The sequence below is a fragment of the Taudactylus pleione genome, unplaced genomic scaffold (assembly GCF_031769625.1).
Source record: "Taudactylus pleione unplaced genomic scaffold, aTauple2 ptg000095l, whole genome shotgun sequence".
In the NCBI taxonomy this organism is placed as follows: Eukaryota; Metazoa; Chordata; class Amphibia; order Anura; family Myobatrachidae; genus Taudactylus; species Taudactylus pleione.
Genome location: NW_028284497.1, coordinates 28,677,401 through 28,697,558, shown reverse-complemented (window position 1 = coordinate 28,697,558; position 20,158 = coordinate 28,677,401). Strand labels below are relative to the sequence as shown.

Genomic DNA, 20,158 nt, shown 5'->3' with positions numbered 1-20,158 from the left:
GGTAGCCAACAACCTCTCCTCGGCCAGAATGACCATCCTCATGCTGGTGTCCTGCCTCTGGATATAAGGGGTCACCAGACGCAGCAACTCCTGGAATGTGGCGTCATCCATCCGCAGATAGTTGCGATAATCGTCCGGGTTGTTCTCCCTAATCTCCATCAGCAGGGGCATATGGAAGCGACTCTCCCTCCTCGTCAGCCACTCCTTGGTCCAGCACGACCGCATCCTCCTTCTCTCCTCATGTCCTACACCTTTCAGCCTCAGATAGCCATAGGCTAGCAGAAGCTTATGGCGATAGGAATCCATCAGAAAGAAGAATAATCACACTTTGTAAAAGGCAAGCCTTAAAACAAAGCAAAACACACTAGCAGAGTACAGCGTTCAGCAGGGTATGAAACCAAGCCTCACTAGTCACTGAGCAGAGTGTGCACAGATCTAAAATGGATGCTGCCTTTTATACCCCCTCGCTAAGCCCTCCCCTATTCAAATTCCAGAAGATTTATCATGAGGTTTTTAGCAATAAACAATGCATTATTAACGATTTGAAATCAGAAACGCATCGTATCGTATGTCCAATCGTACACTATTTGTACACATCGTAGAGAGAATTTCAAGGGAAATCGTTCAACACATTTTACCAACATAAAATCGTACCGTGTGTGGCCGGCTCTGCACAACACCCAACTCTAATGAGCCAGATTAATACACTTGTTTTCTTCAGGATAAATACACCCGGCTTTCCTCTTTTCTGACTGCACACTGATGTATCACTTCACAAACACTTTATTTTATCTCGAGCAACTCCTTTGTAGACCCCTTTTAATTTTTCTTCTGCTCCACTTTCTGGTAAATTTTTAATCTTCACATATGCTGGCAATTTTATGTTTAAACAACACTTCACATGAGACTTTTTGTTACTTAGTCATGTTGTGTTATGTGCTATTATCATGTAGTATTCAAATCTTATTGCTTGTCTTTTGCAGTGTGCTTGGGGGGGGACATTTTTATCTTTTTTCTAGTCTAGATTAAACCCCTCCCTATCAATCACCTGTGAAAGACCATTAAGTTAATTTGAGCAGCCACTATTTTATACTGTTCTGAGGCATGGATGGGACATTTGGAGGGTATGCTGGTTCCTGTAGTGCTATTTGGAGGATTCCGGATACCTCCAGATGAGTTGGCTCTCAACTTAGATATATGAATGTATGCAATTATATAGTCCAAAGTAGGTGCTCTTATCATGTAGCGTTAGGGACCTGTGGTACAGAGACACCTTGATTTGGCCCGGATTGCTTAAACATATGTTTGCAAATATATGCAACAAAGATCTCTGGATTTATGTTATCATGTAGTATTCAAATCTTATTGCTGGTCTTTTGCAGTGTGCTAGGGGGGGAACATGTTTTTATTTCTATGGCTCCGTAGTACTTAGCACCTCAGAGGTGAGACCAATTAACTCTGTATATTACCTGCATTACCACTAATATAGCCAAGTGTATAAGTTTTCATATGTCACAAAGTGGGACATAAAGCCTCTGGATGCAGACTGAGTGATTCAAATGGTACACAGAAGAAGCATGATGAAACAAATGAGTCAGCTTTAAATGTCAGACAGTCACTGGTACATGGACTTGGAGCCATGAAACATTTCAGTTGCTATAAAGAATGGTTTACATCATTGAGCATGTCTGATTATTTAATAGTCAAAGGGATTGGATACAAAGTCCTTACAGCCACAGAAGTTGGGACAATCACGGTGTGCCTGTGAATTAAAAGTGAAATCATAGTCTCAGACATCCAGGATGTGTTATTCGTACCAGATTTGGGGACCAACCTCACTGCCATAAGTGTCCTAGAAGACACAGGTTTCAAGGTAAAGTTCGGAGAGGTCAAGTGTGTTGTGCAGAATAAAATGAGGGACTGTGATAGCAACCACTACTCTGTGCCAGCAACTATATGTCCTAGACACAGTGAAGTGTTATGCAATGGCGCCCTGTAATTCAAGCCAATCTATGGAGCTGTGACACAGGTGACTAGGACACCTGGGGTATGATAATGTCCAGAAACTCCTTGATATGATAGTGACAGGAATAGCCATGAATTATACAGAGAGACTGGCATGTGAGATCTGCATAATGGCTATGCAAGTCCACTGTCCCTTCCCAAATTCAGCAACCAGAGCTGAGGCACCACTAGCATTGGTGCATACAGATGTGTGTGGTTCGATGGAGGTAAAATCAATGAGTGGATATTGATATTTCCTAACATTTATCAGTGACTTCACAAGAATGACACACATTTGTCAATGACAATGTGACAATGGTGGCGAGTATGAAAATAAAAATGTAGGCATCTTCCTAAAGAAATATGTAATTGAGCACCAGCTAACCATTGCATGCATGCCAGAGCAGAATGGTGTCAGTGAGTGTGCCAACCACACAAATGTTGAAAGAGCACAGACTGTGCTTGAGTGGCATGGGCCTAGAAAAGTGTTTTTGGGCAGAAGCAGTGTCAATTGAAATATACCATAAGAACTGTGCACCCACAGTAGCTGTAAAAGGCAAAACACCACTAAGGGCATGGTCTGGAAGTAAGCCAAACATCAGTCATCTCAGAGTCTTTGGGTGCAGAGCGTATACACAACTACCCAAGGAGAAGAGACGTAAGCTGCTTCCCAAGTCACTGGAGTGTATCATGCTTGGATACTGCCAAAGAAGTAAAAGATACAGACTCTGGGACATTACAATGAAAAAGCTTATAAAATCCAGATGTGGTGTTCCATGAAACAGTGCCACTTAACGTGAAGCTGGAACAAGAATTGCAGCACAAACTTGTTATGCTTGATATACCGACAGCCGTAAGCATTCCTATGTTATAGAAAAAATATATTAAAAAAACAAACACCAAACCTCACGAAAACGCACTGAACATATTGTGTACAGTGCTAGAGAAAAATGACCAGTTGACACGGCCATAGGCATGAATGGGGAAGTGCTGATTGGCTGAGAGTGACCACTGCCATAGCACATGTCTGCTTTCAGCCAAACAAAGCTTCCCCATTCAGTAGCTGGTTAGACGAGAGAGGGCTTGATAAAGAGAAGGACACTGTGACCGGAGGCTGGCTCCACGTGTACAATGGCGGCCGTGGCACTGAAGGGGTTAACCCCAGTGCTGCGGCGCCATTTTTAAATACCCAAATAGGCGCCCTGTATTTAATGTATTGCTGGCGCTACCGCCAGGAAGGTCTGTGTAGATGCCGTGGTCCAGGGAGGGACCACTGCAGCCTAGTGTGTGCCCGCTGGGGGCCAGCTCTTAGCGCCGCTGCTGCCGGAAACTGGCTCCGGCGGCCGTGGCACTTAGCGTTAACCCCCGGTGTGCCACATCGGGGGAAGAACAAGGGAGCCGCTCAGCGCTTTCCGCCGAAGGCGGGCAAAGGCACAAGCCGCCCTGTGGGCACAGGGACTTAACCCCTGGTATGCCACACCGGGGAAGGGCAGGGGCAAGGGAGACGCTCTGCGGCTCCAAGCTGGAGACCAGGAGCAGTGGCTCCTGGTGCTCCAGCCTCCCAGACAGATGCGGCGCGCTGACATCGGGAGGCAGGGAACCTAGCTCCCGGCTCTGCAGCACAACGGGCAGCGTGGCCAGCAGTTTAACCCTTGCTTCGCTGCACCGAGGGGTAGACTGAGGTAGCCGTGCACTGGGGGTCAGGAGCGCTGGCTCCTAGTGCCCCAGGGCAGCAAGAAGGGAGCAGCAGCTGAGCGCTGCTGAATAAAAGGTACAGCTGCTGCAGCCAGGGCATGGTCCCAGGCTACAGAGCTGAGAGCCGTATGCTGGGGACTGGGAGCCTGGCTCCCAGTGTCCCAGCATGGAAGGCTGAGTTAAGTAAAGCCCAGCGCTGGGCACTGTTAAAAGCATACCCCATGGCACATAATGTTAAATAAAATGTGTATATAAATTGTATGTGAAAGGTATAATTTTAAATGTATAATTTAAGTAAAGAGTGTACTTACCTGTTGTCTGTGGAGGTCCAGGGGGATCCGGAGCTCTCTGTGGGCTGCTGGGTCCCCCAGCCTCCTCCCTAGGGGAATAAAATGTCCCCCTATGCAGCCTCATGCCTGGAAGTGGTATGAGGGGGTGCATAAGGAGCTGGCTAAGGCAGCCAGCTAAGTGGGTTTAAGGAGCTTCAAATAGCTTCCCTTCCATGTCCAGGAAACCGTGCCCGGGGACCCTGCTTGCCCACCTCTGGAGCTCAGATTCAGGCAAAGGTGGTTGGCTTGGTCCCTTAGCAGATTCCTGGAAGTCCGTTTTTGGAGGGAAATCATTATCTTCCCAGGCTGTATCCAGACGGAGCGGAGCCGTGGGCGTTGCCCAGCTCCGAGGTTGAGCCCAGGCACAGGGGAGTCACCACTCCCCCTTGCCATAAGGGACAATGTTAAACGTGCATGTGGCTAGCACATGCACAGGTCATGCACTTATGATGATTGGTTGGAAACCACAGGGCGGGCTTACCCCCTGTGGAAATGTGTATTGGAGTGGTTTAAAAGAAGGCTTTGTGCCTAGCAATATTGCACATCTTTGAAAATCCTTTGTGGAGAATTGCTGTTTGATTTCTGTGTGATATTCCCCTTCAGACGGAAGGGAGGGTCTTCTTTAAGACCTTGAGCAAATAAACACTGTTTGCCTTTACTTCAATTGACTCAATCCTGCGACCAACAGAATTGCGCCAAAACGCTATTCCGTTCTCCTGCTGCTCTGGGTAAGAGCTCAGCGTCTACAAGTTCAAGCCCTCTGCTAAGCTACCGTGCAGACCTGGTCCATTACGAGGGATCAGGTGGGAACAGCCGACACCAAACAGGAGGTGTGTCCGCAGTTAATCAAACGCATACGCAGCGGAAGCGGTTCCAAACGCCAATGGTAGAGTTTGATGATGGAAGCATTGTTACACGCCCACAGTGCAGTGGGCGGAGTTAGTGACAGGCGGTCACTGATGGTGAGTGGGAGTCCAAGAGCGCTAACCCGTGACCGGGGCCGGCCTAGGCGAAAAGCGTCCAGTCACAGACACTAATGCTGCGGCTGTGCGAAAATATGCAATTGTGGCAGATGCCTACATTTGTTTTGAGACACCCACTGCAAATCCAAGGGTCTGCGTACAAAGACGTAGTATCGGTCGTAGATCCTTCGATTGGTCTTCTGAGTAACCCTATGGGTGCGTGTACTGAGATACTGCAGCCATTTTTATTGTGAATGGGATCACGGATGCGGGCTGTGTCACAGCCTGAAAATTGTTGCGACATGCCTGCGTTCTTGTCACCACTCCCCCATTCCCTCCACCAAACAGTCCTTGACTGTCAATCACACTGCTGGTAAAGGAATCGATATTTAATGCCTGCGGATCAAATACCAACAGCAGCACCCGACGGACCTAATTCCTGACTGGGGCTGGGAAGTAACCTAACCCTCCCCTCTCCCCCTCCTAACCCTAACACTTCTTTAGTGGTGCCTAACCCTAAAATCTCCCTGTTAGTGCCTAAACCTACTCTTCCCTTTGCCTTTCCTAACACCCCCCTCCCCCCCCCCGAGTGGCTAGATGCTAAGACACCCGGTTTACCTTCAATCGGTATGCCGGGTGTCTGTATTTTGTAGTGTGGCTAATGATAGGCGTTGGGATTTCGACGCCTATCTTTAGTCCCCTGTTGGGCTGGCAGTGTCGGGATATTGGCAGGCGGGATAGCGCCCGCCGGTATCCTGACTGCATCCCCTGGTAAATAGTCACTACAGTAATGTACCTAGATGCATGCGCAGTTTACCGATTAATCGTTCAACTGCGTAAATATTGTCTTGTGGTCTCTGAATCAGGCCCAGAGTTTTTGACCTATTTTCAGTAGCTTTAATGAAGTGGGAGGTAAAGGTAGTAGTGTTGGTTATGGTGTTGGCAGAAAGCAGGGATGGACATCAGAAGCCCGGCATTGAATGGTTGCCAGATGGTTACTATGGCCCTGATTCAGAGCCGGACGCTCTGACCAGAGCGATCGCTCTGAATCAGGGCCCACCTCCATTAATATGGAGCGTCCTCCTGGACGCTCGTATAGCTGTGGGTCACCACCCACAGCATATACGAGCGTGCAGGATGATGGTCGCGATGGTCTTGACCATCGCGACCATCGAAACTGCGAGCAAAAGCCTGCGGTTGAGTTTTTCAACCGCTAGGCCAGGAGTGATTTTGGCTCTATCAGAGCCAAAATCACTCCCACTGATATCACTAGTGATGTCAGTGGGGCCGGCTTCAGATGGTAGGCGTTCGACAGCACGTCCCCTTTGATGAGACACTCCGAGCGCTCGTTGCGTCTCGCGCATGCGCACGACGGAGCTCCCTCCGTCGTGCGCATGCGCAGTGCAGACCATCGACCCACTTGCGAAAGGACAGCCGCTCGCGAGTGGGTCTGAATGAGGGCCTATGTGTGCATGCACAGAAGCAATTGGAGCTTCGCGCATATGCACTTAAACTGAGTGGCAGACACCTCTTCCGGGTATCCGCAGCTGCATTGGATGGGTATCGGAAAGCAGCATCCAATGACTGACAACCATTGAATATATCCACAGTCCGACGGTAAAAGTACTTCCATCGGATCAAGAACACCGATGGTTGCTATCCATCGGTTTCCAAGATCCAGCCCTAGCGGAAAGGTTTCATAGTCCATCCATGGCTCCCACAGAGTCATATTTTAAACAGGAAAGTAACTGCACAGACCAGCATTCTGCTATTGACACCTCATAGCACAAGCTTTTGCAAAGGGCCCATACAAAACACTAGCTTTTGCACAGAACATATGGATGGGGCTAAGAATTGTCTGCATTAGGAATCAAGGCACTAAAGTAGGCTGTCCTTCCAGTATTGTTTGACAACATTGCCTATTTTGATACTTATTTTTTCTTTTATTTTAGTATCAACCAAATGTATTCTAAAAAGCTCTTATGTGCATTACTATAATTTTAAATTTGTTCTATAGTAATATGAACGATTGTATCTAAGTCAGTTTGTAGATTGTTCACAAGGACTATGGGCCTGATTCATTACGGATCGCTATTGCTAAAGCGTACGCAGACAGGTGATTGTTGCGTAATGTGTATGCATCACAATGAGCTTGCGCGAAGCCAACACTGCGATCATAGACACCACGCAGAGCCATCGCAGAGTGATTAACGGGGTGAGCGTTTGGGGGTGATGAGGGGGTGCTTGGAGAAACACAGGCGTGCCTGACCGTTTGAACCCCGTTGCATGGGCGTGCATAAATTGGCCAATGCGACGGCATTCGCAGTTTGTGTGCTCACTGCGTACAACGAAGTTAGCAATTTCTAAATAAGGTCAGGGCTGCTGTAATTCTGCGTGAGGGGCCGATGGTACTTGATGTTACCGATGTTTATGGAGGTTTGCAAGGTATTACGGATGTGAGATAGCGTTAGTGGGAGGCAGTGGGTGTCCCTATGCTGGCAGTGCGATAGCAATTAGAATATTTTCGCAGCAGACCTGTGTGCGATTACGGAGCTGCGATCGCAATAGCGATCCTTAATGAATCAGACCCTATGTGTCTTCTGATTAGTCAGAACTATAAAGTTTAGAAAGTGGCAACACATTGGCCCTCATTCAGAGCCACTCGCTAGCGGCAGTACGCTCGTTCCGAGCGATGTTCGCACATCTGCGCATGCGTACGGATCGTTATACGCATGCGCGAACCAGTCAGTGCGGCCGAAATTCATGTGCTCGCAAAATAGCGAATGCCTGATAATTTGAGTGACAGGATGAGGCGTATGTGGGTGGTAACAGGGGAAGGTGCTTGAAAACGGGGAGTGGAAATCAGAACGCAGGCGTGCTTAAAGGTCAAAACGGGCGTTTTATGGGTGTGCATATTTAAAACAGCAGCGTCATTGACCACGTCACTGGGTTTTTTTTAAGCCAGAACTGTTCGCAAAATTGTGGTAGCAAAAACCAACCACAAGAATAGCGAGCAGTTCATACGCTGGTCGATGTACTCGATTAATCTAATAAATAGCGGACATGACGTATGGTGCGAGCGGCCAGGGGGCGTTTTTAACAAATAAACGAGCGTATGTTTTGCTCGCTCGTTCAGACTTAGAGGTGTGAACAGACTGCAATTTGCGAACGGATCATTTGAATAGCTACCCCTTGTTTTTGAACGAACGACCGCAAATAGCGAACGGCTCTGAATCAGGCCCATTGTTCCCATAGCAATCTCTGTAACTTACTGCACAAAATACATAGACAAACAAACCGGTTTTGTCTGAGCCTGTTCTTATTTTAAAATCAGACATTCTTTTGATTGCCTACAGAAAGTTATGGAGTTATTTCTTTAGGCCATGTGACTCATATATAATAATTTTCCTAAATGTGCAATGGAAAATAATGGTAAGTAGTCCGCTGGATCCAAACTATTCATATGAGGTTATGTAAACAGTAAGTGTGTTGTTCAAATCACATACCCTGATCTTTTTCAGGTAGACTTATAAATTCCTAACAGCCCCTTCTATGTTTTCTTCATATGGATGACAATTTTAGGGGTGGATTTACAAAGACCTTCTAGCTGATTAACAGACTGGTCGGAGTCCATTCATTAAGTCATAGGTTCTCAACCCAGTCCTCAGGACCCCAAACATTAAATGTTTTCCAGGTCTCCTCACAGAATCACGAGTGAAATAATTAGCTCCTCCTGTGGATCTTTTAAAATGTGTCAGTTAGTAATGAATACACCTGTGCACCTGCTGGGTGACCTGGAAAATGTGAGCTGTTTGGGGTGCTGAGGATCGAGTTTGAGAACCACTGCACTAAGTGAATGGACTCCCACCAGTCTGTTGATCTGCTAATATTAAATACCACCTCTAAAAACCCACAACTAAAATTAAATGCCTTTATATGTTAGTGCAGTGGTCTAAGTAGTCTAACTTAGGGCCTGATTCAGCAAGGAGCGCACGGATGCAGACGCACGCACCCAGCCATTGCGAGAATATGCTAATCAATGCATACGCACGGAGACAGCAGCACAAGATGCAGACGCCCAGCCCTACATTAAGCCACCCATCTCCCTTTACTCAAAGCTTGATCAGTATGCAAGATAGCGTAAACATCGATAACCATCAACCACATTTGCATAATAGTGACCAGACCTCGCACAGGATCTTGGCAACTTCCTGTGTGCACGGAGTCTCATCACTGAGTCCGGCGCCGCACTGGCATAATTATGGACACCCCTAAAACAGCATCCCAATGCACAGGCACGCCTGCGTTCGACCGACAACCCCCCCGTCACCACCCACAAACGGCACTTCCTGTCAATATCGGAAGTGGTCTGCGTACACGCTGCGTGTAGTGTGCGTACTTTTACCCTATCGCACTGGCTAGTTTGTGTGTGTGCGTAAAGCGATGCATGCGCAGTACACAAACATCCGCCTAGTGCGTGCATTCTCTCCTTTGCGTTGCTTGCTGACTCAGGCCCTTAGACCACTGCCCTAACATATAAAGTCCATTACCTATGGTACTCTGTAAGTATTGGTGCTTGCAGAACTTTGAATGCACCATGGTTAAAGAGATGATTTCTTTTCACTGGAAATGTATGGCATAGACCTATGGACTGATTTTATTCATATTGAAGTGGGATTTTTTTTTTGTTAAGCATATTGACAGTCAACACATGACATCGATGAGGCAGTTTGGTATGATAGCTTGGATAGTCTCAAATGTATTTGCAACTGCACAGCACTTGTTCCCATTTGCCTAATATGTTTTGGAACGCAACAATAAGCAACAATTCATTTGAAGGCAACTGTTGTACCTGAACCCTTTGGGTGGGTTGGATCTGCTATTTTGGTACCCTTGGATTGACCTGGAGCTCTTTCTAACTGTATGCATTCAGACACAAGCAGTGGCGGCTCCAGGGGGGTCTGCAGAGCAGTGGAAAAAAATTCAAATAGGGAAGCCACACCAACTGCCAGTGAGTCACAACCATCTATGAGCCGTATTCAATTTGAGCCAAGCCGCAATACTTTTTTGCTGCCTGAAAGTATCGCGCGCGTTCATGCTTTATCCCGTATTCAATTTGAAAGTAGGCGAAAACGGGACCCGGCAAAACTTGAACAGGCGGAAAGTACTGTCAGTTTTGGGGAAATCAGCCTGACACCCCCCAAAAGATGCTTTGACATGGGGGTTCCCTATTGTACCCCACAATTTGGCTTGCTGAAGGTATTTTGTGTTTTTAAACGGGCTGAATGGTGTTTTTCTATACGTGATGCAGAATAGTATTCAGGAGTATTTTTTCCAGAAAATAAGTTATCCCAGCAAATTTGGGGTACTTGAAAATGGGGGTCAGCATATTTAAAAGTTGCTAAAGTGAAGTTGAAAAAATCGTGAAAAATCCACCTGCCGCAAACACCTGCAATCAAAAAAACACTTGAGGCATACTTGGGGACCCCCCAGAGTCATGTTCGCTAGTTTTTAACTTTGTCCCCCAACATTTTTTTTTGTCCCCCAAATGAAAGTGATTTTTTGGGGTGTTAAGTGTTTTTATTTAATTTTTTTTCGCAGTTTACCTTTGGGCTGCAGGGGGTTCCCGCAACGTTGCACCCCAAAACCCCAATTCTGCACTTTTTTCCGCCTGCTATTCATAGGCGAATCTTTTTCACCTATTACATTGCATTGACTTTCCGCCTAGGCGGAAAGTCTTTCAAATTGAATACGTGGTAAAAGCAAAACAGGTGAAAATGACGTCATCGGCGAAAAGTATTGCGGATCCGGACTTTTCGCCTCATATTGAATACGGGCTTATGTTGGCAGCGTTTGAAATGGCAGTTGGTGTGGTTCCCCTATTTGACATTTGGTCTGCGCTGCAGCCCCTCCTCTGGAGCCGACACTGGACACAATGATTGGCATATCTTCCAGACAAGATGTCTGACATAGAAGTGGTGCTTGTGTACCCATTTCCATTTGCAGCTGTGCCTTTAATGTTTGCATTGGGCATCCCATGACTTGTTACTCAGAGTGAAGTAGTGCAAAAGTCTGTTGTCTCTGTATAAACAGTAGAGGGCATTTAGGGAAGTAATTCCCTCACCTAACCTACTCTAAATAGCTTTGAGCTCTGAAATGATGTAAATGACCAACCAACAGCTGGTTCTATTCTATTCTTATTTATTTATATGGTGCCATCAAGTGTTTATAGCTCTGTATAGGGGACAAATTACATTGACACACAACCAATTCACTATGAAAAGTACAAACATTTAAAAAAGTATTGATATTTCATGGAATCCACAGAAATATATAGTGATTTTATTTATTTGTCTTTTCTCTTTTCTTTAATTTTATTTAATTTTTAATTATGAAATTGTTAGCAGATGATTGAATATTATTTTACTTCTCGCGTTTCCATATGCTGCTGCTCCAATTTGACCCACTACTACAAGGTTGAAAATCTTATATGTACAGAAAAAGAGAGGAGAGATCAATATATGAACATCATATTAAATAAATAAAATAGAATAGTGTTAAGTGACATAAATTGTGAGTAATATGATGTATTAAGTTTTATCTCATCCAAAACGTCACATTGCAATTGTTTGTCCTCTTGCTTCTATATGTCTTTGTAGGGCAGGGGCGGGCAACCTTTTTTCGTCCGAGGGCCATTTTAATATATATCACATTATTCGCTGGCCCAGTGTAGGCCATGCCCCCTCCATGTGATTTCACATGTGGGCGGGACCACAATCGCTGGTGATTAGATCAATGCCCGGAGCATCCTGAGGATGCTCTGGGAAGCTGTAAGGGCAATGTTGTGACCGTCTGAAGCGTCCTAAGAACGCTTCAGACGGCACTGCTGCATAGACTCTGGCTGCAGGGTGTCAATCTAGGCACCCTGCTAGCCAGATGAGGCTAGCAGAAAAAAGCTCAGAGGGCCACACCAAATGACTCCGGGGGCCTTATACGACCCCCGGGCCTGAGGTTCCCCTTCCCTGTTGTAGGGTATAACTGGTACACTTCCATGCCAGTTTGTTCTGCTTTGTGTATTGCTGACTGTACTGCACTGCAGTATCTGTGGCACCTCATAAATAAACATTGATGATGAACTGGGTTATGATTTAAATATGCAGTAGATGTCCAATCATATAAGCACTGGGCTGGAAAATACCAGGCTTCAGGAATTTACCCGACAAGTATCTTAATAGTAAAGTGTTTTTTTTTAAAAGTGTAATAATTTATAAAATGTCTAATAGCTGGGGCGTGGCCGTGGCTGCAATGGAGTGAGGAGCTTCTTCTCTGAGCTCTACTGCTATTCATCCTGCACACCATTATCCTGCTCACTGTGACGGTGTTGGGGGGGTACCTGCCGGCTTGACTGCCCTCTGTGCCCTTAAGGACTCACCTGAGGAGACCACCGGCGCTGTCATCTGCCCGGGAGCGGTCTTCCTGCCTGGGGCCTTATTCGTGGTCGCCTCTGATAGGCGGTGCGGCCGCGATCTTGTGCTGCAGTGGCTGCCGGTCACGTGTGCTGAGACCCGGAGGGAGTTGGTCTCTCCCTTTGCTGTCGCAGCTGCTGGCTTCTCCCCGGGAGTGGTCCTCCTGCCTGTGGCCACCCTCACGGCCGCGTATATCACACGGAGCGGCCCCCGATCTGCAGGGGAAGCCGCCCACGTGTCTCCAGATCCGGACGGGGAGGCTCTCTCACACCACTACTGCGGCTGCTGTCGTCTGCCTGAGTGGGGATCTCCTGCTGGGGTATTCTACATGGCCTCTTCCTGTAACAGCTGGCACCTGAGTGCCATCAGACCAGGCAGGGAGTTTGCAAAAAACGTCTCAAGATGCAACATTAGGGTGCTCTCAAGGTTCTACAGCTGTAGCGCCTCCTGAAGTCACCTTGCAGCAAGTTCTAGATGCTGTTACTGTAAATGGAAAAAATCTATCAGATAAAATTGAAAAGGTGCAATGTGACATCTCTTTGCTCCGTAATGATATGCAGCGGATTCGTGAGCGCATGGAGGAAGCTGAAACTCGTATCTCTTCATTGGAAGATTTGCATGGCCCTGTACATGAACGTGTCTCTAATATGTGTCAACAGATGTCCGTTATGCAAAACAAGCTATCTGATATGGAAGGAAGACTTCGCCGCAACAATATTCGATTCGTTGGGCTATCTGAAAAAGAGGAGGGTTCCTCGCCTGAATCCTTCCTTGAGACGTGGCTTTCAACTACTTATGGCAGAGAATCCTTTTCCTCTCAATTTGCAGTTGAGCGGGCGCACCAAATTCCTTCTCGGCCTCTACCTCATGGTGCTCCGCCTCGCACGTTCATTGCTAAATTCCTGCATTTTAAGGATCGAGACACTGTACTCCGGCTAGCTCGTACTAAAGGTCCGCTTGAACGAAATGGAGTGCTTATTTCAGTGTTTCCGGACTTTGCAGTAGAGGTCCAAAAAGATAGAGCTAAATTTCTCCCCATTAAACGCAGGCTGCGGGACTTGAACCTCTCATATGCCATGCTATTTCCATCAAAGTTGCGTGTGGTGGTTGATGGGGAGACCCGCTTCTTTACTTCTCCGCGTGAGGCGGCTGACTGGCTGGATCGCTATGCCCCGGGCAATGGACAGTTAGCTCCAGATTGATATACCTCTGATATAATATCAAATCCGTGATATTATCTGTAACCTTTTTTTTTTTTTTCTCAGGTTGTGGCTGTCTGCCTGTTGCCAGAGGCAAATGCTCTGCTCTATTTGTGTTTTATCTGTGGTTGTGTGATTGTTTTGGATGTTCTAGAGGCCTCTATGTTAGGAGGGTAGTCTATGTAATTCTCCTGTATATGATATGTTAAATGCTTTCACTGTCACAGTCTCTAATGGAGGGCTCCCATGTATTGGTGGCTTCTTTTGTTTATTGCCCCTGCTACTGGTAGGGAACTTAATTTGGTTTAGGTTGTTCTAGGTTGAGTAATTTGTAATTTTGGGATCCAAGTATGCCTAAGTTGGGAGGGGTATACAGGGAGGGGGGTTGGCTGGGTTTGTTTAGAATGCTTAAATTTTATTTATTTTTTATTTTTTCCTATTATGTATATGCTGGCTGGTATGTCACGTATATTTTGTTTTTCTGGAAATTTGCTATGTCTCTATTCCCGCTTCTTAGATATATTCTATTTTTATTATGGTACGACTACTTACATGGAATGTGAGGGGGCTTAATGACAGAATAAAAAGATCTCTAGTGTTAAAAATGCTTAAACAATATGACCCTGACATCTCCTGTTTTACTAAGACTCATTTAGTCGGAAGCAAGATTTTATCCCTTAAACTTCCCTGGGTGGGATCATGCCTCACACACTTCGTCCTCACGGGGGGTCTCTGTACTTATCAAAAAATCAGTACCGTTTGTATGTAACGCCGTTAAGATTGACCCTCATGGGCGCTATGTCTTTCTTGATTGTAGGGTTCACACTGTCCCTATATTTCTGCTTGCTGTTTATATACCCCCTCCATTCTCATATAAGGTGCTAAAAAAAGCAGCAGAATTTATTGCTCTATCTCCTACTACCCCTGTGATCTGTCTGGGTGACTTTAACAACTATTTGATTCCCCATTTTGATAAATGGCGAGAGGCCCATATAACAGTCCCAGTGGGGGGTGAGAGTGGATTTGCAAAATTTGTGGCTGGTCTAGGATGGGTAGATGCCTGGAGGATGAAGCATCCGGGAATACAACAATATTCCTGTTTTTCCTCCTCTTTTTGCTCGTTCTCCAGAATTGATTTAGCTCTAGTCTCCCCTAGTTTGATTCCCAAAATATCTGGTGCTGAGTATAAGACGAGGGGTTTATCAGACCATTCTCCCCTTATTTTGAATGTGGACCTGAATAGTGCAAGAGGGCAGACATTATGGAAATTACATCCCTCCTGGCTTCTACAGATGGGGGCAGGTTCGGAACTTGAAGCTGCTTGGAGGAGCTTTTTTACAGATAATGCTGGTTCTGCTCCAATTGAAGTAATTTGGGATGCATTTAAAGCCTTTATGCGTGGGACTTTGCTTAAACGGGTTGCTGATCTTAAAAGCTATTATAGAGAGAAGGAGGTTGAACTTGAGAATTCTTGCCGTTCACTGGAGTCTGAATATTTACTAAATAGGTTAGAGGGGACTCGGGTCCGGTGGTTGGCGGCTCAGTCTGCTTGGACTACCCATCATACTGATAGGAATACCCGCCGGCTGTTGTTCCAGTTTCACTCTCACTATATGTCTGCAGATAAGACAGGCAGTTTCTTAGCTCACTTAGTCCATGCTGACCGTCCCTCCACAGCTGTCCCTGAAATATTTTCTACAGATGGGTTACTGGTTTCCAACACCTCTGGCATTGCTGACACCTTTCTTAACCATTATAAAAATATTTATAGCTCTAGACTGTCTTGCACTCCAGCTGATTTGATGTCATATGTGGCAGCATTTGATCTCCCACATCTGGATCCTGAGGAAAGGTCCTTTTTGGAAGCGCCTTTTACCTTAGAAGAGGTCGAAATTGCTATTAACTCCTTCCCAGGTGGTAAGGCTCCTGGTTCTGATGGTATCCCACTGGAGGTTTACAAGAAATATGCTGATTTATTCATTCCGCGACTGTTAAAACTTTTTAATAATTGACATGATAAAGATGTATTTCCAGCTTCCATGTCGGAGGCCATCATTATTGTGATACCTAAACCTGGGAAGGACCCTAAATTTCCAGACGCATACCATCCTATTTCACTAATACCCACAGATGCAAAAATACTCGCTAAAATTCTATCAATTCGTCTTAATCAAGTTATCACTAAGATTGTACATCCGGACCAGACTGGCTTTATGCCGGGACAGTCGACTTCGGTTAATATCAGGCGTCTCTATTCTCATCTCCAGGCCTCTCATGGGGAGGAGTCCTCCTCTGTAGTAGTATCTCTAGATGCGGCAAAAGCATTTGATTCGGTGGAGTGGCCCTTCCTGTGGGAGGTCATGAGATGTATGGGTGTAGGCCCAATATTATTGAGATGGGTTCAGTTGTTATATTATAAGCCTACTGCTCGTATCTCTGTGAATGGTTTAATTTCGCCCTCATTTGTATTGTCCAGAGGTACTAGGCAGGGATGTCCCTTATCTACGAGCCTCTTTGCTTTAGTTATTGAGCCATTGGCGTGTCTTCTGCGTACACATCCTGGTATCGTTGGCCTTAACTTGGGTAGCAGGATGGATACGATAGCTTTATACGCAGACGACATGCTGTTATTCCTCCGGAACTAGGAGACTGCTGTGCCGCTGTTTTTGCAGGTGATTGACAGGTTTAGTAACTATTCTGGCCTTGCCATTAATTGGGACAAATCCTCCATTCTTCCCCTCAGGGGACGCCCTCCTGTTAACCCATTAATTTCCATACCTCTATGTTGGGTTGACTCCTTTAAATATTTAGGTATTTGGGTGTCTAATAATATGGAGGATTATTCCTCTCTGAATATTTTGCCTTTGTTTTTATATTTGAAAGATAGGATAAAAATTTGGCGCAAACTCCCCCTGACAGTAACAGGACGGGTCATTTTAATTAAAATGATAGTGCAACCTAAGTTTTTAGATATTTTTCAACAAGCCCCAATTTATCTTCCTAGATCATTATTTCGGAAGCTGAACAGTATAATATCTTCCTTGATTTGGTTAGATAAACGGCCTCGAATAAGGTTGGATGTACTTACTAGGTCAAAAAATTCTAGTGGTTTAGCACTTCCCCATTTTCTATACTATTATTATGCGGTGCAGTTGGCTCATTTACGGCTGTGGGTGCAGGACAGTTCAATTGACTCCCTTCCAGCTCTGTTAGTTTCCCAGGTGTCAGCGGGACATACACCTCTACAAGCTCTGCTCAATGCTTCGGGTTCTCGTAGTGTTCCCGCCTTAGTTTTACAGGCTCTGAAAATTTGGCGTGCTGCTCATGCACTAATACAATTTAGCGAAATAGACCCAGAAACCTCTCTTTGGGGCTCCCGACAGCTGTCAGAACTCTCTTCTCTTAATGCTAGAGAGATTTGGGGTAGTAAAGGTATTGTTCAGATTCATCAGTTATATCAAGATGGGATTCTTAAATCTTTTACTCAGTTGGTGGACGAATTTAAACTCCCATCTACGTATTTTTTTAGATATTTACAGCTCCGCCATGCACTGAATGCCCAATTTGCCAGTAAGCCTCTCTCGTTGCAGCATTCCCCTTTAAAATCTTTTCTTTTACATCTAGGCCCTAAGCGGACACTCTCCTGTCTATATTCATTTCTGCTATCGTATCACCACGCTTCTAATTTGTCTAATTTGAAACAGTGCTGGGAATCGGAGATAGGCGATCTCACTGATGACGAATGGAGTGGAGCACTTGCTTGCCCCCGTGTATCTACTGCCTCTGTTCAGTTTCAGCAGATTCAGCTATTTTTACTTCATAGAACTTATTTAACTCCAGTGCGATTGGTGAAGTTTGGAGGGAGGGCTTCGAATATTTGCCCAAAGTGTAATTCAGCCTCTGGAACCTTTTGGCATATGTTATGGGAATGTCCTGGGGTGCAATTCTTTTGGAGCCAAGTCCTCAGGGCGATATCTGATATCGATATTCCTCGTTCTATTCTTACTCCAAGATTTTGTTGCCTTGGGATTATAGAGGATAATATTTTAGATAAATACAAATTGCAATGTGCGATAAATTTATGTGTATTAGCTAAAGTTTGTATAGCAAGACTTTGGATGGCCCCTGTAAGTCCTGACTTTCAAGCCTGGGTGTCCCTAGTTGCTCTAACAGTGCAGCATGAACGTTATATGTATGTAACACGGAAAGCGGAATCTAAATTTGATAGGATTTGGTCTGGTTGGCTTGAATCAAAGTATGCTTCTTCAGGTCCATCTGTCTGAGCATTTTATGGCAGGTTTGGGATGTGATACTGATTCTGATCTTTTATAGCTATGTAAATTTTCACATGCTGTAGTTAATTTGATATTTTGTGTGATTTCTATATTATATGATTATATAGTAATGTTTTTTTTTTATGTCAACAATATTTGTATCTGGTGATGTTATTTTTTGCTATATTTGTCTGCTAGCAGTTATTATCTATGTATACTGTGTTTAATCATTATTATTATTATTGTTTTTTTTGTTTAGTTGTTTGAAAATGTTTCTGTTTTGCATTTGCAAAATAATTAATAAAAATTACTCAATTAAAAAAAAAAAAGTCTAATAGCTTTATATTTACCCGATGAAGCCTAATGTGAGGTATATTCTATCTACTATAGTAGTCACTGTTCATTTCAGTGTGCTAGGGGAAGTCGCCTGTGTTCAGTATAGGGGCAGAGAGGAGCTCAGTCTGAGATTCCAGTATGCAAAAGGCATATTACGGGCAATGATGATACTGCTTACAAATAGTTTAGAACACTTCCGGTTTGTGGCAGAGATTAACAAGCAAAGGAAATGAAGGAAAATTATTTAGTACTAGTAATGGAACCTAGCATATGCAGTGTCTACCCGCTGCTCTATCCTACTGCCCTCTGTATTCACTGCTCTTCCCCCTGCTGTGTCTTTTGTATACGCTGCTTTACCTCCTGCTCTGTCCTGCCCCCATCTGCCTTCTACTCTTTCCTGCTCTGCCCTCCACCCTCTCTGCACCACCCCCATAATTACCATCTTCCCACCGACTCTGGTCCTCAGCCTCCTCCTCTCCTACTAGGCTCTGTCCCGTCTCCCTAGCAGTAGGAGCCGTTAGGGCGCGCACTCTGGCACCCATTGCTCATGTATTTCACACAAAACAAGAAAACAAATAAAGGAACAATGTGAGTATTTTGTTTAAGATCTGATGGTGTATTTAATTGCAAATCCAGTAGGATTCTCTCTGGTATTACTTGAGTTCTCAATGGTGCCCTAATTTCTGATTACATGTCTAAGTTGATTTTCTACTCTGATTTTATTTCTGTTTATGTCCAGGGCTGTACAGCTGGTTCTACTATGTAACAATGCCTATGCCAGCCTCTACGTTTACCATTGCCGTTGGAAGTTGGACAGAAGTTAAGGGCGATTCCTGTAACTCTATGGAAATTTGTCATTTATCTAATCTGATACCATTAGGCTCAGATGACAAAAGGTTAGTGGTGTTAACTCATTGACATGTATTTAAAAAATCAATGTTTAATTAAAATTATGAATCATAGACCAAAATCAAATTGGGATGACCCCTTATGTGCTGAGCTTTAGTCCCAAAGGGTGTTTTTAAAAGTTATCTTAATGCAGCATGACTCTTTACCTACCCCTTTTGATTACTCTAAAAAATGGCCTGGCCTGGTACAGTAGATATATGATATTCCTGTTTTAACGTTATTACATAGCTGATTAAATCACTGATGGACTCGATTAACTGCCTCCATCTATGTGGAAATATTTTTTTAATACTCTAACCCTCATTGTTTTACTTATAAGAAAAATTGACAGTGAAGGGGTTACAGCTAGAGCAGAGTTAGGAGGTTGCCATGGAGACTCAGTTGTGGACAGTGACAGTTGGCATTGGAGGCAGTTGGTCTGACATACTTGTGAAGGAGGTGAGGGCCAGTACACACAGCTCTGGTGACCTGAGATGGGGGTCTCGTGGGAGATGGAGCTGCCTGCCGGTACTGCCCCTTTCCTCCCACACTGCCACTGTGATTGCTAGGATAGGGGCCATGACGGTCCTTGCTTTGCAGCTGTGTAGGCAGGTCTAGGAAGGAGTTTGTACCCTGCCTCAGTACACCTCTCACACAGGCGCAGTAGCTCTATAGAACATGGGTGGCCAAACTGGTCGTAAAGGACCCCTACAAGTTCATGTTGCCTAGACCACCTGTGGATCTGTAGAATGTGTCAGTAATGAAGGCAGCACATTATTTAAAATGTGACAGTTCGTAATAACTACACCTGTGCACCAACTGTGTGGTCTGGAAAACGTGAACTTTTGGGAGACCTCAACTACTAGGTTGGAGTCCACTGCTATAGGAGAACAGAGGGCTTGAGAGATCATACCATTTATGGGGAGCATCCACTAGACGATTTTATCCCTGTCCAACCTCTTAATGATTTTCCCTTGAAGTTTCCCTTGAAATATGATCTTCCAC

General features: G+C 45.1%; 1 protein-coding gene across 3 annotated transcripts in view; it reads left to right on the top strand.

The window, feature by feature from the left end:
• Positions 1-20,158, top strand: part of AOPEP (aminopeptidase O (putative)) — a 562,421-nt gene that overhangs the window by 83,063 nt on the left and 459,200 nt on the right. For all 3 annotated transcript variants that reach the window (XM_088470083.1, XM_088470081.1, XM_088470080.1), the window contains exon 4: positions 19,005-19,161. In XM_088470083.1, coding sequence (XP_088326209.1) covers positions 19,005-19,161 — 157 coding nt within the window. The remainder of the gene's footprint in view (positions 1-19,004; positions 19,162-20,158) is intronic.